Source organism: Lathamus discolor, chromosome Z (genome assembly GCF_037157495.1).
Source record: "Lathamus discolor isolate bLatDis1 chromosome Z, bLatDis1.hap1, whole genome shotgun sequence".
NCBI classification, from domain to species: domain Eukaryota; kingdom Metazoa; phylum Chordata; class Aves; order Psittaciformes; family Psittacidae; genus Lathamus; species Lathamus discolor.
In genome coordinates, this window is record NC_088909.1 from 108,898,570 (window position 1) to 108,920,506 (window position 21,937).

Here is a 21,937-nt window from a genome sequence, read left to right on the forward strand (position 1 = left end):
TATCCATGTACTTCGTTCAGCTACTGGAATAGTAACAGAAGGCAGAAAGCACCAGACATCCAACTAAAGACATAAAACAGGAACACAAAATTAGGGAAAACTGAAAGCTGGCCATTACAAAGGGAATAATCTCAAATACGATTACTCAGCAGAAACACAACACTTGGAAAAGCCGCTATGTCAGCCTACACAAACAATACTACTATTCCAGCTCTGTGAATACAACTTGGTTTTCCTGGAACCTGTTCCGCATACAGCACTGCTGAGGTTATACTGGGAGGCACATTGGGAGACACACAGCAAAGCAGCCCATTTGCAGAGGAGTAAAACAGAAGGAAGGTGTTCCCACTGAATTACAAAAGCCATGAGAAGGCTGTGTAAAGTGGCAAAAAGTGTCACTGCTCTATAATAATAGTTTCAGTCAGGTGGGAATATTGTACATCTATGAACAGCTTTCATCTTCCTAAAAGCCAAGCCTCCACCATGGCAAGCGAGAGTGTGGTGTTCCCAAACAGCATACAGCAGTTACTGCGGTGCCAGAAGCCATGAGAGTAAGAGATCATAGAAGATATTCCTGCACTGGGTAAAGGAATTCGTTTTGCCTCCTTAAAGTTCTAGAGGAAATATGCACTTCCCTTGGTCATCTGGTATGGGGCAGCAGCTTCAGAGAGGGCCACCGAGGACCTCATAATCTAAAATGGAGTTTAAAGGTGGATTTTTTTGGTTGTTTTCTTTTTTACTATCACTTCTTGAATTTATCAAGCCAGAAATTTAACTATAGCTCAATGGTACACAGTTTAGAGATTTTGGTGGCAGGGAGGTGGCCCAATTCTGACAATGCACTGCAGAGGTGACATAAAGCAGAGTTTGCATAGATAGTCTATCCCCTCCCCAGCCCAAAGAACAGTACAAGAAGAAGCCACAGCTTAGGATTTTATTACTTTTATGAAAAACATGAAATCAGGAGGAAAAAAGGAGAAACAAATCTCATTTACAGAGGCTTCCCCTATATCCCCAAGTTAAGGGGGAAGCCAGGAACAAGAGACATACAATTCAAGGCATGGCTATTTCACAGAGCTCCATTGTCTGAAACTTATTACAGGGCCCAGTGAAAATACTAAAAATTCACTAACACATACACTTGTGCACCTAAGTCCAGGTCATGGTGGTTGTTACAGAGTGGTTAAGTGCCTTTTCATATATATATATATATATATATATATTAAAAAAAAGTTTGTTTTTACATTATTGCTGTGTTTTACAACAAAACTGAAAAACATTTGTTAAATCCACCCAGCAACAAGTCATCAGTTTCCCCAGAACAAGCCAAAAGCATGAAAGCATGATCAGATGGTACCTTTTCTATACCAACTATTCAATGAGCAACAGAAAAACTAAAAGAAGATCTATCACTTATGGTCCTAACGTAGGTGAATTTATTCCATTCCCCACAAGGCAAATCCTTTCAATAAATATCAGAGTAACTTGAGAGGTGCTGAAGGTCCAGAGAGAGCAGCAGCGGCTCTGTGCAATGCATCCCACAGTCCAGCATGCTGCCCCTTGCCTCAATCCAGCGAGATGATGTCGGGAGCGCTGGTTATCACTCCTGCCTCACTCCTGCTGGAGGAGCTAACATGCGTGCTGCTCTCATGGTGACTGGTCGATGTGATGATGCTGCCAGGTGTGCTGCTTGTTAAGGTTGAGGAAAGACTATCCAAAAACATAGGACGACAGTACTGCTTGAAGCAAACAATGAAGAATTAGGATACTAACTGCATTTGGGAAATGCATGCTCTAAACATACATCTTCCCCACAACAGGCACAAAAATGCATTACATAACACATGCACAGCAAGAACCAGAGTTCTGCAAAACCAGCAAGTGAGCTAGCAGGCTGTGGCCATGAGCCCGTCTCCCTCTTACTCCTCTTTTTGGTTTTCCCTTACTAACTGGTTAGCTTGAGCACTTACTAGCATGTTAAAAAACATTGCCACATCCACAAGAAAAAAAAACCCATTATTTGGAAAATGTTCTCTGCCCACAGCTACCGGGCACAACCACCTGTTCCTGCTCCTTTCATTATGAAAGGCAGCAGAGTGCTTTTTGCTACTTCAGTGGAGGTCAGAGTAATTTCCTTCCCCTCACGGCAGCAGCTGCATTTTCAAAGTCTATGCCGTGATATGTTCAGGTCTCTAAACATTTTAGTTGTGATAAATGAGCCCTGATCAAGTCTGACTCAGAAAAATTACTAAGTTGGTTTAACCTCCCTGAGGTGGAAAACAAGCCTCCTGAAAGCAGAGCTGAACATTCTGAGCACTCAGAAACACAAGGCTGCCAGGTGTCAAACAGGAGGGCAGTGTAAGGCACCCCCTGTGTGCACACACACAGGCTTACCACATCTCACTTTCTTTTACCCTGTGGGTTCCAACGATGGACATATGCATGGAACTGAGCCTGAACTGTTTGAACTGTCCAAAATGGACACTTCATGGCAGCATATCTGCTTCCAGCCTCCCACATGTTACTCTCACATTTGGCAGTGAGGCGCAAAGCATTGCGAGATGCAGTTAAGTGGAAAGGAGGAAGTTCAGCCTTTTTTTATACACCAGAAAGTCAACTCTACAGGAAAGTCCTACTGCTGTTGTCTTCTAGGGACAAAGATAAAGCAGAAGGTCTGCTTCAGATCCACAGCCAATACATCGGGTTTGAGTGTTAGAGGAATTTTTATAAAAGTGTGCAGTCATGTGCCCATCAAATTAATGAAGATATTTTCTTTAGAACTTCATCTCCTACTATTACCAAAACTAACAACTGGTGAAGTATATCTGCAGGCTCCACCTGGCCTACAGATGCACAGTAGGAACTAAGAGTATGTGATGGGTATATTCAAATTAGTTTCCACTTAAGAAGGGCGAACTATCGATAAGAGTTTTGAGGTCTGGATTTATCATACTACACCTAAACAGAATCCTCCTATGATGTGTCCTCATTACTTGGATTATTCTGGGTTGTGGTTAGGTCTAGGCAAGTGGTCTCAAACATGATATGGACAGTGCCTGTACCCTGAGAATTACTTGAGCAGTATGTCAAAAAAGAAACAAACCAACAACAGAAATTAAACCCCCAGCAGTTCAGACACATACCTGAGAATCTACTGGGATAAGCGAAAGGAAATCCAAACCTAGAAAGAAGAGAAGGATAATAAGTGGATGAGTCTTTTATTTATATACCACAAATTTAAGGAACTTTCTATTCTTTGTGGTCATAGATTTTGTTACAGTTTCTATATGGAATATACCACTGTGACACCACTCTCAACGACTACTTCAGGCAGCAGCAAAACGAGTAATCTAGTACAAAGTGGCTCTTTTTAAGAATGAGAATGACATAATGATGTATTATTCACTGGATATTGCAGGGTGGTTCAATGTGGTTGCTTAGATGGAGGTTGCCATTTGGAGCTGTTGGTTCATAATGCAAGTTTCACTGCATATTGTACCTGACTTGGCCAAACTGGGACATGAAGAGTGTCATCACATTAAGGATGCTGGAATGAAGTAAAGTCACAACATGCACAAGTCCAAAAACAAGCAGCAGGTCTCTTCCTCCACCCACGGGCAGCCAATAAGGAAACATTTCTAATATCATCCCCGTTTTGTGTCTAGACAAATAAAAGGAATGAAGAAGAGGAAACTACAAGTAGTTCAAGGTATATCCTCCAAGAGCAGTGACAACTAGCGTCCATCTTATACACCATTAGCGTGTAAGCATTTAGGGCAAGATGTTTAAAATTACAAAATAAATGAGAAATTACACCCTTTTTTTTTTTTGATTTCTAAATATTGGCCTTGTGTTTGCTATGTCAACAGAAAGACATGGGAAACTTACTCCCTCCCTCTCCCTTCACCTCCAAATCTGTTCAGGCTAGTGGCATCTCTCCTCCTCCATGGAGGTTTAAGCTCAGCTACTTTTGCAGAATTGGCAGCTTCTTTTATTCCTGCACATTCTAAAGTTTCAATTGATAGAGATGGGCAACAATTCTAGACTCCCATTCTCTCAGCTTACTCTGCTATTTGGGAAGACGGCCAAATTCTTAAGAAGGGAGAAGTGGAGGGAGGGAGCAGTAAGGGAACCAAAATGGACAGAGAAACAAGGGGAATGATATCCATCCCATTGCCAAACTGGTGCTGAAAGAAGAGGAAAAAACCCAGAGATGTTGCAGGGGAGAAATGGAGACAGGCAATGAAGGGAAGAGAGGGAAGTACAGGAGGCCAACGTGACACCTGTCACCACAAGTCACCATTTCCTCGGCTCTGGGTTCATACAGCCAGCAAAGAGAACCCCCAGAGTCCCTTATATACAGTGTTCTTTTCAAAGAGCCAGGATAGAAAACAATCAGTATCCCCACCTTGTCTGATATTTAGCAGCAGTGTTGAAGAATACATCATAGGCATTTAGGTTTGTCTAGATAAAGAAAGTCAATAGAGGTCAGCTTACATATTGTAGCTCACCTTAACCTTTTTCATACAGTCTAGACAGAGCACCATTAGAATCAGTTAACAGAACTATCTCTGTGTCTAGAATTGGGATGAGTCAGTGTCATCACACGTCTATAACTTAAATAAGCACCTACTCTCCCTTTCATCTATAGTACGTAATAACAGGATGTTGACTCAAAGTCTAACTGAATACAGAAAGAGCATTTCTGGCTGCTGTTCCACAGCACCAATTTGTACCCCAGAAGTAATGTTTCTCATATCAATGTTGCCAAGTGCAATCTGAAACTGGAAAAAACAGCCTCTACTGTCTTACACATCACATCAGCACAATACTGCATATTGTCTTGTTCCATTAAAGAAGAAACCAATAAATATTAATCAATTCTCCAGTTTCCACCCACCCCACAAACTCAAACGTTATAAATAGCCACCACCTACTTGGCAGATCTGATGAAATATTGGAAATTCGTGGATGATGGAATGGTACTGGACAGTCTGTTAATGAAGGAGGAATAGCAGCAGCATTGACCGTTGTCACGCTGGGCACTCTGACCGTAGATGGCTGGTACATGAGCACCCTGTTTTAAACAGCATGGGAAATTACAAACAACCTGGCCGTTAGTTACAGAGCAGAAAGCACACACTCTTACTCACAAGATCACTCTGTGATAATACAGCTATAGCATGGCTACTCACTACACAGTATTCCACTCTAATTTCCTTTTTCATAACAGTCTTCACAATAACATGACCGTATCTTGGCTCTCAACAGCAGCTGTGACATAAGAGCAAGTTGGCATTAAAACAAAGTACAGTGCTGGAGTCATGTACAGCAGTCTACCATTCAGACACAGAACTGGGCATCTGTATCTGAGGAGCACCCTTGGAGGGATTTGCAGGTAGCCGGAGCTAGGAGAAGACTTCTCATTTCAATTTCTCCCAAGCATTCCTTGGTGCTATTCCATCCCACCAAGGGCATGACTGAACACTGCTCAGCCCTTGGAGCACAGATAAGAGTTAAACACCAAACCCGCCTTTACTCAGAGGCTAAGCCCAAGCTAAGTTCAGCTGTCCAGGAGTTTGCAACCAGTTTAAACCCTTCTGCATCCCCACCTTCAGCCCAATTACTTTGCAGCACTGTTAAAGATAACACAACACTCATTCAGCCACATGCATAAAGTATTTCATAAGCTCCAAGTCAAGCAGAAACATCCAGAGTCCCACTCCTGGCTGCTCCACTCCAGCCATGAGTGTTACTCACTCACATTCTCCTCCCCACACTGCTGCACTGGTACATTCATGCTGCTTCTGATTTCAGAAGCTTGGATTTCAGACCCTCCTTCTCAAGCACCTCTTACACTTCAGCCTACATTGCTTCTGCCTACAGGAAGGCATCCCACAGTTTTGCCAAAGCCAGCATTCAGGCAACAGTGTTCACAGGAGATAAGCTATTCCCCAAAAGCCTGGCTTTGACTTGGATTTGAAGAAGGAAAACATGCCATTTCCATACCCAAACAGCAAGGAAAATACAAAGGTCACAGAGAAACAAGAAAACTCAGTCCTCCTACAATTATGGTTGCAGGTAGCCATCTCAAACACAGGAGCATGGAAGGAAGTCTTGGTGCCTTCTGAAACTTCATTAAGAGATGTGTTTGTAGCTATTTTGTTCTTAGAAAATAAAGTCTTTTGCAGAAGGACTACTCCACAATCCTCACAAAAAGCAACAGCATGTCAGTATCACTGCTGAAAGTTGTTGATGACGACCAGCTATTTGCTCACCAAAGACCACACATTCCTGCAGACTAGAAACACAGCACACCTGCTCATTACTTCAAGAGCTAGCAAAACAGAAGGGGTTTGGGTTTTATTACTATTATTTTAGTACAAGACATAAGCCACTATGCTGAGAGACACAGACACACACCTCATGCAGGCAGCAACACTAACTACTAAGCCATGACTAGCACCGCCTCATGGTGCAGCGACTGCTGGTGAGCCTAACCAGTGCCCCTGTCTCCCTGCAGGTCTCCCGCACCCAAAAGGCCAAGAGCAAGAATGTTATGGAAGCCACAAACAAACTGCATCCAAGTTGCACAGACTGGGACAAGACAGAGGGCAGCACAACAGCAAAGAATCTGGTTGAACCTGACACTGAAGTTTGGCACATCTACAAAGATAGATCAGTTGAAAGGGGACTTGAAGCTGTTGCCTGTGCTAACTGAGGTGCAGGACTGACTGATAACCACAGCCAACAGTATCCACAACATGCCAGATTTTAACACAGAGACGGAGGAAAAATTTGTCTTAATTCAAAACAGCAAAGCGCCTCCCTTCCAAGACCAACAGGATGGATGAAACACACAATGAAGCCTCGTTTCCTGGACACCACAGCAGATTCAAGGGTGTAACAGACAGCAAAAGAAAAGCTTTTAAGATGACACTAACTTAGCAAGAATGCACAAAACTCCTCCACTTGGTATAATCTGCTTTCTCAGGAGAATCTCTTTTTCTATGGAGAAATATCCCTGCAAACACAGCAATAGTCAGCGCAAGTCTTGTGAGATGCACAACTATTTAATCGTGTTTCACCTGTACAAAGGTAGTGTATCAAAGGTCCTGTATCTTCTACAAGGAGAGGCCTAGAAATTCTCCTCTGGAAGTGTGGAGCTGGATCCCGAACAGAGATTACAAGTCCGCCTGTCTATGCATCAGTTTATCTGAGACATTACAGAATAACAACTAACTTTAAAATTGACAAACCCTCTGGCTTGGCTTCCACGTGTTCCAGACTTATAAACGCACTTCTTTTTGGGAGGAGTATCGTCCTCATCAGAAGAGCTTTCTTTTGTCAAGTCAATAACATCAGCTTGCTTCTTGTTTGCCTCACTGGCCACTGTCACGGAACACTGTTTGCTAACAACGCTGGAACCTAAATGAGAAAATAAAGTATCACTGTTGTTTTAAAGGCTGTTGACATTAGCAGTTTCTATCTGCAACAGACCAGGAATGCAAATCCTGTTTTAGCTCATCTTCCTGGCCACTGCAGAGAATGTTATGGCCCAGGAACTGTTTTATTAGCATTCTGTACCATGCTGAGATTATTAAAGCACAAACTGTAGTCTTCCTTTATCAGTGTAAGGACCTTAAATAAGAGAAACTTTCCGTTCTCTTAACAGCTATTATGAAGAGCAAAGACCCAAAATGCACACTGTTTGAGAAGCAACCCTTTGTTTTTTGTTTCAACGGCAAGAAGTATTAAGCCCTCCACAAAACAAAACACCAGCATCCGTAAGAATTATCCAGGATGCAATTAAGTCTTCAGGACTTTTGTCAGTACATACAGTCACCAGATGTACGTACTGTCTATGTTAGTGCACTGTGGACCTGAGACTTTCACAGCATCTGTCTTTGGCCTCATGGGGCACCAAGAGCCATCTTCTTGGAATTTAATCTCATCCACATCAGAACATTCATTAAGGATTTCCATGAAAAGCCTGAAACATAAAGGTGAATGGTTTTATTTTTGACTCCAGGTGAGTTTTTTTATCGTAAATGAAAAGAAGACACAGTTGAAAAGCTAATTATGATCACACCTTCAACCCACTGCATGTACTTTCTCCCTAGTTAATCTTACCTGAAAGCCTGTAATTACAGCTGTCACAGACAAAGCCTAGAAGAGCAACCTGACCTACCCATATTCCACTCCAACATTACTGCAATTCACAGAATTCATACAAAAGCAGAAGTCATCATTCTGTGAATCATGTTTGACACTTGCTTATGAGTTTAAATTAAAATTTAAAGTTAACAGCTTAAGAGTAATGGTTATCTAAAAGGGAGCTCAATCCTTATATGTCACATTTGGGTTTCTCCAGAAGAAATACACTGAGGATCAGGAGTTTGATGATGGCAGTCTGGAGATAAATTTCTGTAAGTTTGTTACATGGGAACAGAAACGTCTTTAATGATCCCTCCCAGTCCAAAGTATTTTGATGAAAAAAATTGTATTAAATGGCTAAAACTCACAAAAGTTGCAAGAGTAGCTATCAAGTACAGAATGAAAAAAAATTAACTGTGTGATCTCCAAGCCCAGTCTCTTACCCATCCAAGATCAGGCTCTCATAGGCTGCCTTTTTGTCACAGACAGGGCAGATCCAGGTGGGCTTCTTCTCATTCATTTGAAGATAAAGAGCAGCATCAAAACATTGCAGGTGAGTGCAAGTAACAGCACGGCATGGGATTGTCAGTCTCATTTTTCCCAGCTGCAGGAGAGGCATTTAAAGAATGTCAGAACATAAGGCAGTGAAGTAGATCTGGATGGCTAACAAAGTCAGAAGCACAGAATCATAGAATAGTTTGGATTGAAAGGGACCTTCATAGGCCATCTAGTCTAATATCTGTGCAATGAGCAAAAACATCTTCAGCTAGGTTGCTCCAAGCCTTGTCCAACCTGGCCCTGAATGTCTCCAGGGCTGGAACATTCACCACCTCTCTGGACAACCCATACCAGTGCCTCACCACCCTTATAGTAAAGAATTTTTTCTTCACATCCAGCCTGAGTCTCCCTCTTTTAGTTTAAACCCATCACCCCTCACTCTGTCACAACAGGCCCTGCTAAAATGTCTCTCCCCATCTTTCTTAATAGGCCCCTTTTATAGGCAATCAGTGGAGTAAGTGTCTCTACAGAGGTGCCCAGTGCTAAAGATACTGCAAGCAAATCCACCCTTCATTGTTCTTAAACAGTAAAGCCATCCTCAAAGTCTTCACTGAACTGAAAGCAGCCAGAAACATTTCTAATGGATCTACTAATAACTAATGACCTTCCAATAACTAATGTGAATAAAAACTGAATCCTAGAAATAAGACCTACCAAAGTTCCTGCTTTTGCCATTTTTTAGCCAAGTATTTCAAAGGGGAGTTTGAGTTCAAGTTACATTAGAATGGCATAATAGCCATTTTAACATTTAGCTTAACAGACCAGTCACAAACACAAAGCCAGTTATTACCTGGGAAGAGACACCCCAAGGCAGCATTACCTGTTACACAGTGATCATTTTGTCTGTCATAGCAGCTGGCAGCATAACCAATACCATCAAGATGAGGATATCAGAAGTTTTATTTATCACCAAATCCTTTAATTATTGTCACCCTACCCAATTAAGTCTCAACACCTCAATATGCAAGATTATGCCTTTTAAAGGCCTCATTACACACAAGAAGCAATTTGATTCTAACTGTATTACAACAGCTGCATTCAGTTGTTTGAACATTGCTGTAATCGGGTGCTCATACATGCACTCTTCTCCCCACTGTTTTACATTAATGAATCAGTGTATAAAAAAAAGTGGGGCTGCTTTTAGAAAGATGAAAATACAGATCTGCATATGGTAACTTCCAGCCATACTTACAGGACACATCAGAGACACACGCAGACTGGTGGTGGCAATCTCACTATCAGGATCCGCAGTTAGTTTTTCTTTAACTATTAAAGAAGTTACAACACAGACATTATTTAAACTGCTAATCTTGATTTGCCAGTACTTGTACTTTATTTCCAGCTATCTAAAAAAATTAAGCACCTAGGAAACTAGTTCATAGCAATATCAAACTACCAACAGTTTCACTATTTATAAGCAACTGGCAAACACTGTTTGATGTGCAGCAGATGCATTAACAGACACAATGGTTAGTAGAGCAAACAGCCCAGCATACAAAGATGAATAAGCCAATCATCAGTGAGTGAGGGACAGAGACAATCAGCACAACATGAAGTGAAGTGAGTTTAGGACATCTGCCTGCACCTCACAACCCACCTCAGTAACGGCTGCTCATGGAATTCCCATAAGAACATTCTGGACAGGATCTTTAGATGTGCTCCCAACCAGCACAGGTACCCTCATTGAAAATGTGCATAACACCCCAGCAATAGCAAAGGGAAGTTTGATACTCCAGGCATGGACTTCTTTCAGAATGCTGCAAATCCCCTAAGGATTAACAGTTAAAGAGCCACCAACCACCCTCAAGAAGTACAAACAGGCAAATCAATATGACTTACTTAGTGCTCTGGAATGATCAGGGTTCCTGATGCCTTTAATTTTTAATCTCTGCAAAAGCATCGCTGAAGTGAGCTGACGGACAAGATACACAGACATGGAGTAATTCTACAAAGAGAGTGATGAAAGATTAAATATTGGTTTCATACAGTATTTTCACCATGACAACAGATCACCGTTTACACTAGTTGTAGCATACAGTAAAAACAAAAACTTGCCAGTTTTGGGCTTCACAGTTATGAAAGCCTTATGAGATGACTTCAGTACTGTGAAAGAGTCCAGTACTCTGCCAGAACTCTCCTGCCAATCCAGTCTGCGCTCTTTTCTCGGAAAGATGATTTACAGCGGAACACACCTGCCTGTGCTTGCAGCCTTTGAGAACTTCTCACACCTGTCTCCTAAATCCTTCCCTTTTTTCAGTGTCAATCTGTTATGGGGAGCTCAAAGTGACAAAACATGAATGGTCTTTCAGATACAACCACAACACCCTCAAATGGCATGCAGCTGCACCGACTTCTTTGCACCTGTTCTTTAGCTTGCTCTGCACTGTTAAGTCAAGCCTCCTTACTCCATACCCACTCCTCCTAGGCTGGCCACATTCCCTGTCATTCACTTCTCTTCCCTAATTCACACTACTTGCCAGCTTCTTTTGTTCAGTCTCCCTTCAAGGTCACTAGTGAAAATTCTTCAAGTTCCACTGCTGCAGAATAATAATGGTTTAATCAATATAACAAACACAACCTGTGATCTCTTATTATCCCTCCCTGCCAGCCATCTTCTTATGGCTCCTATATTTTCTGGTACCACCCTACTCCTCCTTTACCACCCACATGAAAAAAGCTCTTACCCTGATGAGCCAATAAAGTAGTCTAAATGCACGGGAAACCACTAAAACAAACTGGTATTTTTTTTCCCCCTTAAAGAATGACCATACACTGCACTGTTTATTGCCTATAGAAAGAACTCTATTGGCTCAAGGCTGACCACCTCTGTGGGGTTAATGCCTCCTTTGATCAGAAGCCCTCCACTATCAGACAACAACACGTTCACAAGCTCACTCCAAACTGTTCCTGGGGGTTTTATTTAAGAGGATGAATCATGACAACTCCCTTGTGAGTTCTAATACTTAGAGCAGAGCACCAACAACCCAAAGAACGAACTCTACCTCTCAGGGCCAAGGGGAGATGCAGGGACAACCTCCAATTCATCTCCTTCCATGACAGTATGTTTTTGGAATATAGAGGGGAGAAAGAAAGCAGGGATCAGCAGGACAGGCCAAGACCACACACAACACTGCTGCCATTTCCAGATCCTTGTGCTTTATGACTGGAAAAAAGTGGCATACATCTTTCCCTCCACCTCTGAAAAATAAAACCTTTGCTGTCAGCATTGCCCTTCACTTGTTTCCTGAACATTAGCTTTCTCCCAGGTTCTTTTTTAAATTGTATTTGGTGTATAAAAGCTTATACTGGAGTCTCACTTTGAAACGTGGTGTGTCTCCAGTCCACGGGCTTTGATTTTGAAGAAAAAAAGTAAGAAGTAAACTGCTTTGGTAACTGAATGGAGATCATTTACACTAATCACAGACAGAGCTGTAAGTAGTTTTTGACCTACCAACAGCTGAAATGGCTGCTGCAACAGCTACGCAAACCTAGGAAGAAGTCAGAAATTCTTCACATTCTCCCTTCCTTTCCTTACTAAATCCATAGGGAGATTTCTAAACAGACACACAGTCATTTTGAAGGCTAATCCCTTTTCAATTATGACTAATGACTGCAGGCACTAGGAAGCAACAGGTATGTTTCAGTCACCATCTCCTTTATCTCCTGCCACCTCAAGTCTAGTATGCTTCCCCTCACTGCAGCTTTCCATGAAGTTTAGAACTCAATTATGAATCATAGAATCACAGAATCATAGAATCATAGTTAAGGTTAGAAAGGATCATCTAGTTCCAACCCCCCTGCTATAGGCAAGGACACCTCACACTAAACCATTCCACCCAAGGCTTCATCCAACCTGGCCTTGGACACTGCCAGGGATGGAGCACTCACAACCCCCCAGGGCAACCCATTCCAGTGCCTCACCACCCTAACAGGAAAGAATTTCCTCCTTAGACCCAATCTAAACTTCCCCTGTTTAAGTTTTAAGCCACTACCCCTTGTCCTGTCACTACAGTCCCTGGTAAAAAGTCCCTCCCCAGCATCCCTATAGGCCCCCTTCAGGTACTGGAAGGCTGCTATGAGGTCTCCACGCAGCCTTCTCTTCTCCAGGCTGAACACCCCAACTTCCTCAACCAATCTTCATATGGGAGGTGCTCCAGTCCCCTGATCATCCTCGTGGCCCTCCTCTGGACTTGTTCCAGCAGAAGCTTCGATTTTCATTTTTTCCCTTCCAACTTTGCATCCCTCCCCACACTGAGTCACTTCTCCCTCAGGTCACCCAAACTTCCAGAATACTCTTCATTGGAAAGAACACACATGATGTATGGTCATTTCTTAAGGAACACACTGCTCAAACATCCTCCTTCAGAAACACACACCTGCACAAGTAGGGTCCAATGAAGCATGTCTGAAACCCATCAAGCCCAGAAACAGCTTGGCACCTCCCCAGGAAACCCTTCCTGCCTGCAAATTCCACCCCTTTTTTGGTATATTTGTAAGTTCAATTTTAAACTGACTCATAGAGAAACCACTTTCACATACAAAAAAAAAAAAGGAATCTCAGAAGAACAAAGATGGAAATATCCATTGAGCAGTTCTTCCTATGAAATCAGAATTGCTTCAGTGAAACTACTACTTATTACTTGGTTAGAAAATACAAAACCCTCAAAAGCAAATGCATGTTTACATTATCACGGCCTTGGCACATCCAAGTTTTAAAAGCCTTCTTTGGCTTCTTAATGGACAGATATTGAGAAAAATGCCTTAGAATACAGAATCCCAGACTGGTTTGGGTTGGAATGGACCTTAAAGCTCATCCAGTTCCAACCCCTTAGACCAAGTTGCTCAAAGCCATTTTTTACACTATGAGACTACAAGGAAGAAAGCAGGTTTTCCTTTTGTTATTTTGTCATGTCTGGACTGTTTTGTACTGTTTATGCCACAAGTAGTTTCAGGTAGTTTTGACACACATTTCAGGCAACCCCTAACAGCTGGCTTTCTAATGTGTATTCCATAAGGAAGGTCATTGCCATGTGTATGTGAATCTTATATATGCTACTGTAAATTACCATACTTCTAGAGCAAATATTTCCTGATTTTCCTGAACTTATTATAAGTTCAGCCACCTAATACTAAGCACTTGCTGGTGTATACCTGGCCAGCAATACTGAACATTCTTTCTCAGGTTATTATTAAATGAGGTTATTTAGACAACTTCCCACATCCTACAGAACATACAGTTTACCTTCCCAATTTCAGAAGCCCAGGAAATGGAAATCTGGTTTGGCACAGCTGATGACAGCCTAACTAGAGATGTTATGTTCAAGGGACGTCCAGGTCGCTTCTGTTCAATCCCATTTTTTGGTGGTGGAGCATATCCCTGTGGACAGAACAGAACAGGACAGACAATAAGAGTTACCAAGTTTCCCCACTGTACTCTGAAACCTGATGAAGCAGGCTTGTTAGTTTTAAACAGATCTATGGGAAGCAAGTAAACCTAGAAGCTCTCTAGGCTGGAGTCCGAATTCAACACTTACTCTGAGAAATCCCAGCCTTTGAAGTCTTAATGCCACAAGTCAACCACAATTTTAAAGCATTGTTTTGTTCTAAAGTGGTTTTATGGAAGTGCTAAAAAAGTGGGAGAGAATGCAATTTAAGGACAGGTAAGTTCACTAGAAGAGTAAAAAGTAATGTTGATGCTTTCTGTCCTTTTTTTCTTCCACCCCACTGAAAGATGAGAACACCACAAGGACACAGCCTCTAGTGACAAATATAGCAAGTAATGAGGAGTTAATTTAGTGTTTCACACCTAGTAAACGCTTCAACGATTTGATTTAAGAAACAAAGTCTTGTTCCAAGAGCTCCACATCCCCTCAAAGTGTGCTCTGCTTTGCACCAGCTACACCTAGCCTCAGTAGTGATAGGTTGTACTCTACCAAGGCCCCCGAAGAAGAGCTCTACACAGAGTATCAGCTCTAAGAGCTAACAGGCTTAGCTGTTGTCTGCAGGAACCAAATAAACTAGATATTGTTTGCTCAGCTTTGATGATGAATTTCAGAACCTGGATGACTTCTCTGTAATTTTATTTCCTTTATGATGTTTGCAAATCAAATCACAGAATAGGATCACAGAACACCAGGTTGCAAAGGACCCTCAAGGATCAGAAGCCAGTCAGTTCCCTTTTGCTTCTAGGCAAGCATGCTCTCCAGCATATCACAGACAGGAAGTACTCATGCTCTGTGACAGAGCACACAGCTTATTCATCTCACCCTGCATCCGTCACCATGAAAACAAGCCAGTCAGCAGCAGGAAATCTGGGAATCTGTTCTGAGCTCGCACAGCCAGCCTGCAGTCCACTACCTCAACGACATCATTCTGCACCAGAAGGATGCCACCAGAAGATTGCAGCCCTTTGTCTCTGACAAAACTGACTGCCAGATCTCATCTAGTTCAAGACAAATTTTTCCATACATGAAATTCTCCCGGCAGGGATGTGCCAGTAAACACACACACATACATTTCTTTTACCCAGAGAAACACATATAGCCTGGTGCTTGGAAATAATGAGTTACTCTGAAAGATGCTCGGTCTGAAGATAAACAGAAATAAGTAGCCTCTGCACCCCCTCAACCAAGTGTACCAAAGGGTGATCACTGCTTTTAATCCAAGGCGGATGACAATGGTCACAAACTCCTAGGTTTCCAAAGCCACTCTATTACTAATCCACGTTTCATCTGACAACCAAGCCCTGGTTGTGTCTCCCCACTGCCCTTTACTAACACTATGCAGGACTCTTCCTTGCAGTGACAGCACAGGGACATGGAGCTTCTACAGGAAGGTCTGTGAGGCCAGAGCAGCAGACAGCAGTTGCTGAAGGACCCTCTCTGAAATGGTTCCCTCACCAGAAAAGTGCCCAGGAGTTATGAGAAACCTTGCTGTGTATGCTTTATTGCAGAACAGAGGGAGCAGATGTATGGGGACTTAAAAGAATGACTGATTTGCCATTTCTTTAATCAAAAAGAACAGCTGCAGCCATTTATAGACTAAACATCCCAAATGTTTTGCTGTAGAAGGCTTTTCTTTCCTAGGGTGACTTTATAATGAGCTCAAGTGGACAAACACACCATCCCTACAATACTTAGGAGATTATTTTCACACATACTGTACCAGCCACAGTAAACCTGCTGGTCTCCAACCTCAAATGAAGCTGTCTTGTTTTCAAGGGAGCAAGGATAGACGTTCTCTTATATTTATTTTCTCTTTTAGAGACAGATTCTGCTGCACACATGCTTCATTTCAGTCAAGCTTTTGATGTTCTCTTCCACAGAGCAATGACCCTGTGATCAGATTCAATCCTGTACCCCTAAAACACTTTAAACCTTTCCTTTCTAGCCTTCCAAGACTTAAGAGCACTTTACCTGACCACCACAACCAGCACTGTTTAATCACGCTGCCAATTCTAGTGGCTAGCAAGTGGCAACATTATCTGGGTCTTCAAGTCTCCCACACTACTTGTAAGAACCATCAGTCAAAGCAGGTGGAATCTGCTATAACCAGGAAAATCGATCAACAGGAAGCAGAACTGCTCTTCTACTTGGCCTTTTCCAACCAGCCCTGACATATTTGATTCTGTCCTTTGAAAGAGATGTATAGTGGTCTGTGGAAGTCACCTGAGAAGAAAAGCAATTTACCTTTTTGAACTTGCACATTTTGTCCTTCCTACAAAAGAAGTCAGAAGAACCACCTGCTGTAGTACATTATGTGTAAAATCCTTGTTACTTGCCAAGACACCACCAGGTAAGGCTCTGCATTTACTCCTTTTAAATCAGAACCAACACTGAAAAAGGAGGAAGCAGACAGTTGTAGGAATACAAGAAAACACCATATTAACATGGGTTGGCATGACCTGAAGCGGTGCTGGCAGCATTTCACTGAAGTTTCTGGTACATATTGCAGCCAACAAGATGACAAAGAATAATATGCAGACACCTGCAGTGGTATGAAATGCTATACCAGGGAACAGTACTTACTCATGTAAGTACAGAACAGTACTGTTAAAACAGAGCAGTTCTTCAGAATTGTGTAAGTTGGCAAATGAGGCTGGCAGCACTGATTAATTACCTAACACCAACACTACTGAGCTGGACAATAGTGGTCTTTGAGGCAAAGAAGTCATCTTACATTTTCTGCAACAAAAAGGAAACACAAGAGGGATGCAGACATTAACCAAATCCGCAAAAACGTTTGCAGGAGCACTAAGACTGAGACTACATTTGCCATTCAGCTCACAGTGAAGGAGAGGAAACAAAGTTACTAAGACAACTGTCATTTATTCACTTTCTCACCTGAAGTTTCCCTCTGACAAATTAAAGAATCATCTTACGATGTACAAGAAAAACTCACAGGATTTATATCAAAAGCAAAGCAACAATCCACAATTACAAATTATTTTTGCTATGACTGACGTATATTATGCATTGTGTAATGTAAACTTCCTTAGCAAGACTGAGAATCAGCAGACATTGATGTCCACAAGGTAACATCAGACCCAATTCTTCTTGGCGTGTAGCTTAAAGGAAGAGAATCTGAAGAAGGAAGGAGAAAATCCTCAATTTTATCACAGAGAATGTAACTGGCACTTGAAGGAAATACTCACCCGAAAACATTGAAAAGAAATCCTTTTCCACACTGAAGACAGATGGAAGAATAGTGATGCAATTGTTGAAGTAGGGGGAAGAGAAGCTACAGAGTCTCATTTAAGCTGAGCAGAAGCAAAAAAGCAGTCATGGTTGTGTATGTCATGGTACAGGACAACACATCTGATACCAAGAAGGTGATAAACATTCAGAAAAAGAGTCTGTCACACCTCCTTTCTTTATACAGCATTTTTCAAAACCCAGTGCTGAAAATAAGCCTCTGTACTCCTACTTTTTCCATTTTCTACAGCTTCCAGAACAAGTCATGTAAGTTTCTCTGTTCTATTGTAGAGATACCAGTTTCAGAGATCTCCCAAGAAAACAGAGTTTTTTCCCCTTGTTCTATATATTCAAGCCTTAAGGTGACCCTGCCCACACACTTTTACAACATCAGATGCCACTGAAGTGTAGGACTGCCAACACTGCTCTGCTCCAGTACCATCAAATACTAGGAACCATCAGATATGTCTGTTCTTCATCCCCACAATGAATTCTGCTCTATCCAGACAGATGCAGAGCAGCATAAAAACATGTACTCAAGAGGGTGATACCATTCCCTCATAACAAGAGGGAACTCAAGCCAACCATCAAGGTCTCTTACCAGTCAAGTCAAGACTTATGATGAGGACTCCCCATGCAGACACTGGTTTCTTTTTAACATATTTTGTAGTGTTAACTGCAACAGATGATGTTTGCTGTAGGTGGCTAAAACACAATTAATCCGTGTAGTGGCTGTAGCAAGATTAATAATAGTAATGTCTAAAACACAATTAATCCGTGTAGTGGCTGTAGCAAGATTAATAATAGTAATGTCTATCTCACACAGCATATGCCTAACATTAGTAACTTTAGAAATTTGTGTGATAACAATAAGCAGCTTGATTGTTTTAGCAAAATACATACACCACAGGTAACAGAGCTGCCACAAATACATACAAAGAAGCTTACCAGCAATGGAAACAGCTTCCCGTTTACTTTAATACACAAACTACTAGGGTAATTATCTTCTTGAGGGCAGCTTGTCTCTGCTAGACAAAACCTACATCCCAAAAAAGAGAAAACATTTTCAAGTGTCACCACATTGGTACATCCACACAAACATCTAGACTTCTGTTACATTAGCTAGTTATAATTAAGGGAGCATTATGAAAAAAATACCTTAGCTGAACTTGGACTGTGTAATCTCTCCTGCCCCCTGGCATGAAGTCCCTGTGACAAAGAGAAGTACCTATTTAGACGGTAAAACTTACATTCCAGTTGTATGCAAAAAGAACTGGCACACCTGCCCAAACATCACTAAACTTTGCTTTTATCCTTTTATTAAGCTGTGAACAGACCTTATAAGCAATCTGTTACAGATGTGTTATAAGCACCTCTGTTTAGCTACTGCAATTTCAGCAGAACTTCAGGATCAGCATCCTCCATCAAGAGTTCATAGTGACAATAAAATATGATGTTGCCCGAGAACAAAATACTCTTTGAATTCTCTTGGCTTACACCATAGGTCTTGCAACAACATGAAACCCAGTATAAAAGATAAAAGCAGTGTCCCATTCCTGCAGCCAGGAAACATGCAGGGAAGAAAAGCTTACCACCCCTCTAAACAGTCACAATATTATTTGGAACCAAGTAATTGCTACCTCTTTAGTAGTGCAGGATTTCTCCTTGATGCACATAAACTCTGTGCACAGTAGTTCCTGATGAAAACTGAACATATAATCCTCTCCAAAATTACGCTGACTTTATTACTGTATCTCTGAGTTTATATGATGCATTAATGGATAAAAAATGCACACTTTCTCCTCACCATGACACACTCTTACTTACCTGGAAAGACAGATCTCTCTGACCTGCTGAGGTGTTAAAGCAAAGATAAAAAACTTCTCTTGGAACCTCTGAATACTGCTATGTACTAGAAAACACAAAAAAGACAGAAGAGATTTAAGCATGGTTATTAAAGTCATTAATTAAAACAGGATCTGCAATTGAGTTTTCTCTGGAACAAGGCATAAGTCACTTAATACAATCAAATTGTGGTTAAACTGCATGTAACTGTCAAGAGGAAAGCAATGGAACAAATCATTCATTCAACCATATTCAGGTGGCTTAATATCACATTACACTTCAGTACTAAAGCAGTTTGGCAAGCCACATTATAATCCCTTTTCCCAAAGGAGAAGGGTTCAAACAAACACGCAACAAATGTAATACTGAATACCTGACAAAACATAGAAGATGTTTGTTTTTATGTACTACAAGAAGAAAATGTGCACCAGAACTTATAAATGAACAGCTGGAAAAATCACTCAATGCAGAAACAGCTAAAGCCTTTGGGGAGGAAGGGGAAGAGCACAACCCCTACTGCCAGAGAGGCCAGCTAGACTTCATGTCTGGCACTTACCCCTCAGAAACATTTGGCAATAAAATTAACTAAATTCAGCTTTTATGTCAGAATCCTACTTGTCTGTCATTGATGAGAAGCAGAAATACATTAGTATTAAGGGTCCACAGGATGCAGATGTTACTTTTCTACTTTGTTGTGAGTTGAGAAGTTAGAAATCTTGACCTGAAACAAAAGCAGATTGAACTTGTCCAACAGTTTAAAGTAACCAGCAAGGAGGATGAACACAGGAATAGCACAACTAAGCCAGGAACATTTGGAAGAGCCAGACTGCCCTGTACACTGTGACATTTTGAAAACACGGTCTCTACGCCCAGAACACACACACAAAAGGAACACAAACATGAAACAGGACCCAGGTGCAGCAAACACACACCAAGTTCCTCAAACAATTCAAAACAGCAACATTGTGCGCAGACACACGCACCACAGACAGCATTTTATATTTTAAAATATTACTTGAGCACACTCAAAAATGATCATGGAAATATTCTGTTATTGAATTGAGTGTGGGTTGAAACTAAACCCCACACCTACAACTGCTCTTGTGTTCTGATGTTAGTGTAAAAGAATAGTTACACTCATCCCTTTTAAAGAGTTGCAGTGAAGCAGACCACACTCCTAGCTCTCTGAGCTACCCATTTGGTTTCTGAAATTTTAATTCTCAGACACATTATAACATGGTGATACTCCCAAGAAAGTCTTCTCCTCGCAGAAAAGGAAATCGCCCTTTTCGGATGATTTCCAAAGTTAGGAAAAGAGCCTGTAGAGAGATTTCTAACCACCTGTACAAATCATTGACCAGGAAACAAAAGATAACTGCACAGCACACAGCAGAAATATAATGTGCGGCACATGCTGCATTATATGGAATGGAGTGACTACGTGGCCGGCAACCAGTCCCAGTTAATTATAAGCCAGCAGCTGGCCCACAGCACAGAATAATTCAGGAGGCTAATTCAGATACTCGGCTGCCGCACACAGTGAACGCAAGCAGGAGTTAGCCAGGGCACTGCGACACTGACACATTACCTCTGTAAAGGTTGTGGCAGCATGAGCTGTCCAACACCAAAGCAGTGATTGTACCGATATACAAGTACAATGCAAACTCTTAACAGGGTGTCAGAATTCAAAAGTGACAGCAGGCATTGTAAGTAATGTCAGTAATGTTTGCTGCTTAGGTACTGGGGGGTGACCGATGATCAGAGTATACCTCACTGAGGTACAAATCACAGCTAAAAGACTATTAGACAAGAAACTAAAACTTTTAAAAGAATAAAAACAGCTTACAAAATGCTGAAATGTTTCTAAACTACATTACTAAATAGTTAGGCAACCATATAATGTAAGAAATGTTGAATTTCAAGACAAAAAATAATTCTAAAGAATTACGTTTGAATGAAGCATTTAAGAAAGCTAAACTGAGACCTGTTTATTCAGAAAACAAAGGTCCACTCTGCATTTTAGCACACAGTACAGCAACAACCTGTAGGCTGACAAACTTCCAGCCTGTGCTAATATGAGCACAGTACTAAACTCTGCTACACTATTTCAGTGCCACATGTCAGAACCTGCAGAACTGTCACAGTGATCTGCATGTAATGTGCATGCAGTATCTGCAGATACTACATTAACAAATCACTGAACTTGTTCTCATTATGTTAATGCAATTTGTTAATTACTCATAATTACTAAAATCCTTTTCCTTTTGGCCCCGACAGAAGTGTTCCTCACTTGTACCAGGCAGAAACTTCAGGTCCAAATCTTTCAGCCAGAAGTGGAGGTTCAGGCTACATACTACAAAGCATCTTTACTGAGAGGGTGGTCAAACACTGGAACAGGCTTCCTAGAGAGACAGTCAACACTGCAAGCATGTCAGTGTTTAAGAGGCATTTGAACAGTGCCTCTTTAACAGCTCAGCCGGTTAAATGACTACTGTAGGTACATTCTAACTAAACTAGCCTCCTCTACTACTTAATATTAAAAAAGACAAAGATCTTTAATCCTCTAATATTTACAAAAGAGCACACTATTTTCTGAAGCATGGCTTGGCACTTTTAGGGACAAGTGTTGAAGAGAAAGCAAAGGTAAAGAGGAGAAGGGAGTTTCCCCTTACCCGCAGCTGCAA

At 41.5% G+C, this 21,937-nt stretch overlaps 1 protein-coding gene across 9 annotated transcripts in view; it reads right to left on the reverse strand.

Annotated features, from left to right (window-relative positions):
* Positions 1 to 920: 920 nt before the first annotated feature.
* Positions 921 to 21,937, reverse strand: part of PIAS2 (protein inhibitor of activated STAT 2) — a 36,636-nt gene continuing 15,619 nt past the window's right edge. For 2 of the 9 annotated variants that reach the window (XM_065663349.1, XM_065663348.1), the window contains exons 3-14: positions 19,236 to 19,320; positions 18,567 to 18,617; positions 18,357 to 18,447; positions 13,958 to 14,092; positions 10,555 to 10,660; positions 9,908 to 9,981; positions 8,601 to 8,761; positions 7,860 to 7,993; positions 7,260 to 7,428; positions 4,938 to 5,077; positions 3,144 to 3,181; positions 921 to 1,736 (exon numbers count right to left, since the gene is read on the reverse strand). In XM_065663349.1, coding sequence (XP_065519421.1) covers positions 1,566 to 1,736; positions 3,144 to 3,181; positions 4,938 to 5,077; positions 7,260 to 7,428; positions 7,860 to 7,993; positions 8,601 to 8,761; positions 9,908 to 9,981; positions 10,555 to 10,660; positions 13,958 to 14,092; positions 18,357 to 18,447; positions 18,567 to 18,617; positions 19,236 to 19,320 — 1,355 coding nt within the window. In that variant the 3' untranslated portion in view covers positions 921 to 1,565. Of the gene's footprint in view, positions 1,737 to 3,143; positions 3,662 to 4,408; positions 4,465 to 4,937; positions 5,078 to 7,243; positions 7,429 to 7,859; positions 7,994 to 8,600; positions 8,762 to 9,907; positions 9,982 to 10,554; positions 10,661 to 13,957; positions 14,093 to 18,356; positions 18,448 to 18,566; positions 18,618 to 19,235; positions 19,321 to 21,937 lie in introns of those variants that run through there. The other 7 variants (XR_010608830.1, XR_010608829.1, XM_065663350.1 and 4 more) reach the window with 7 other exon arrangements.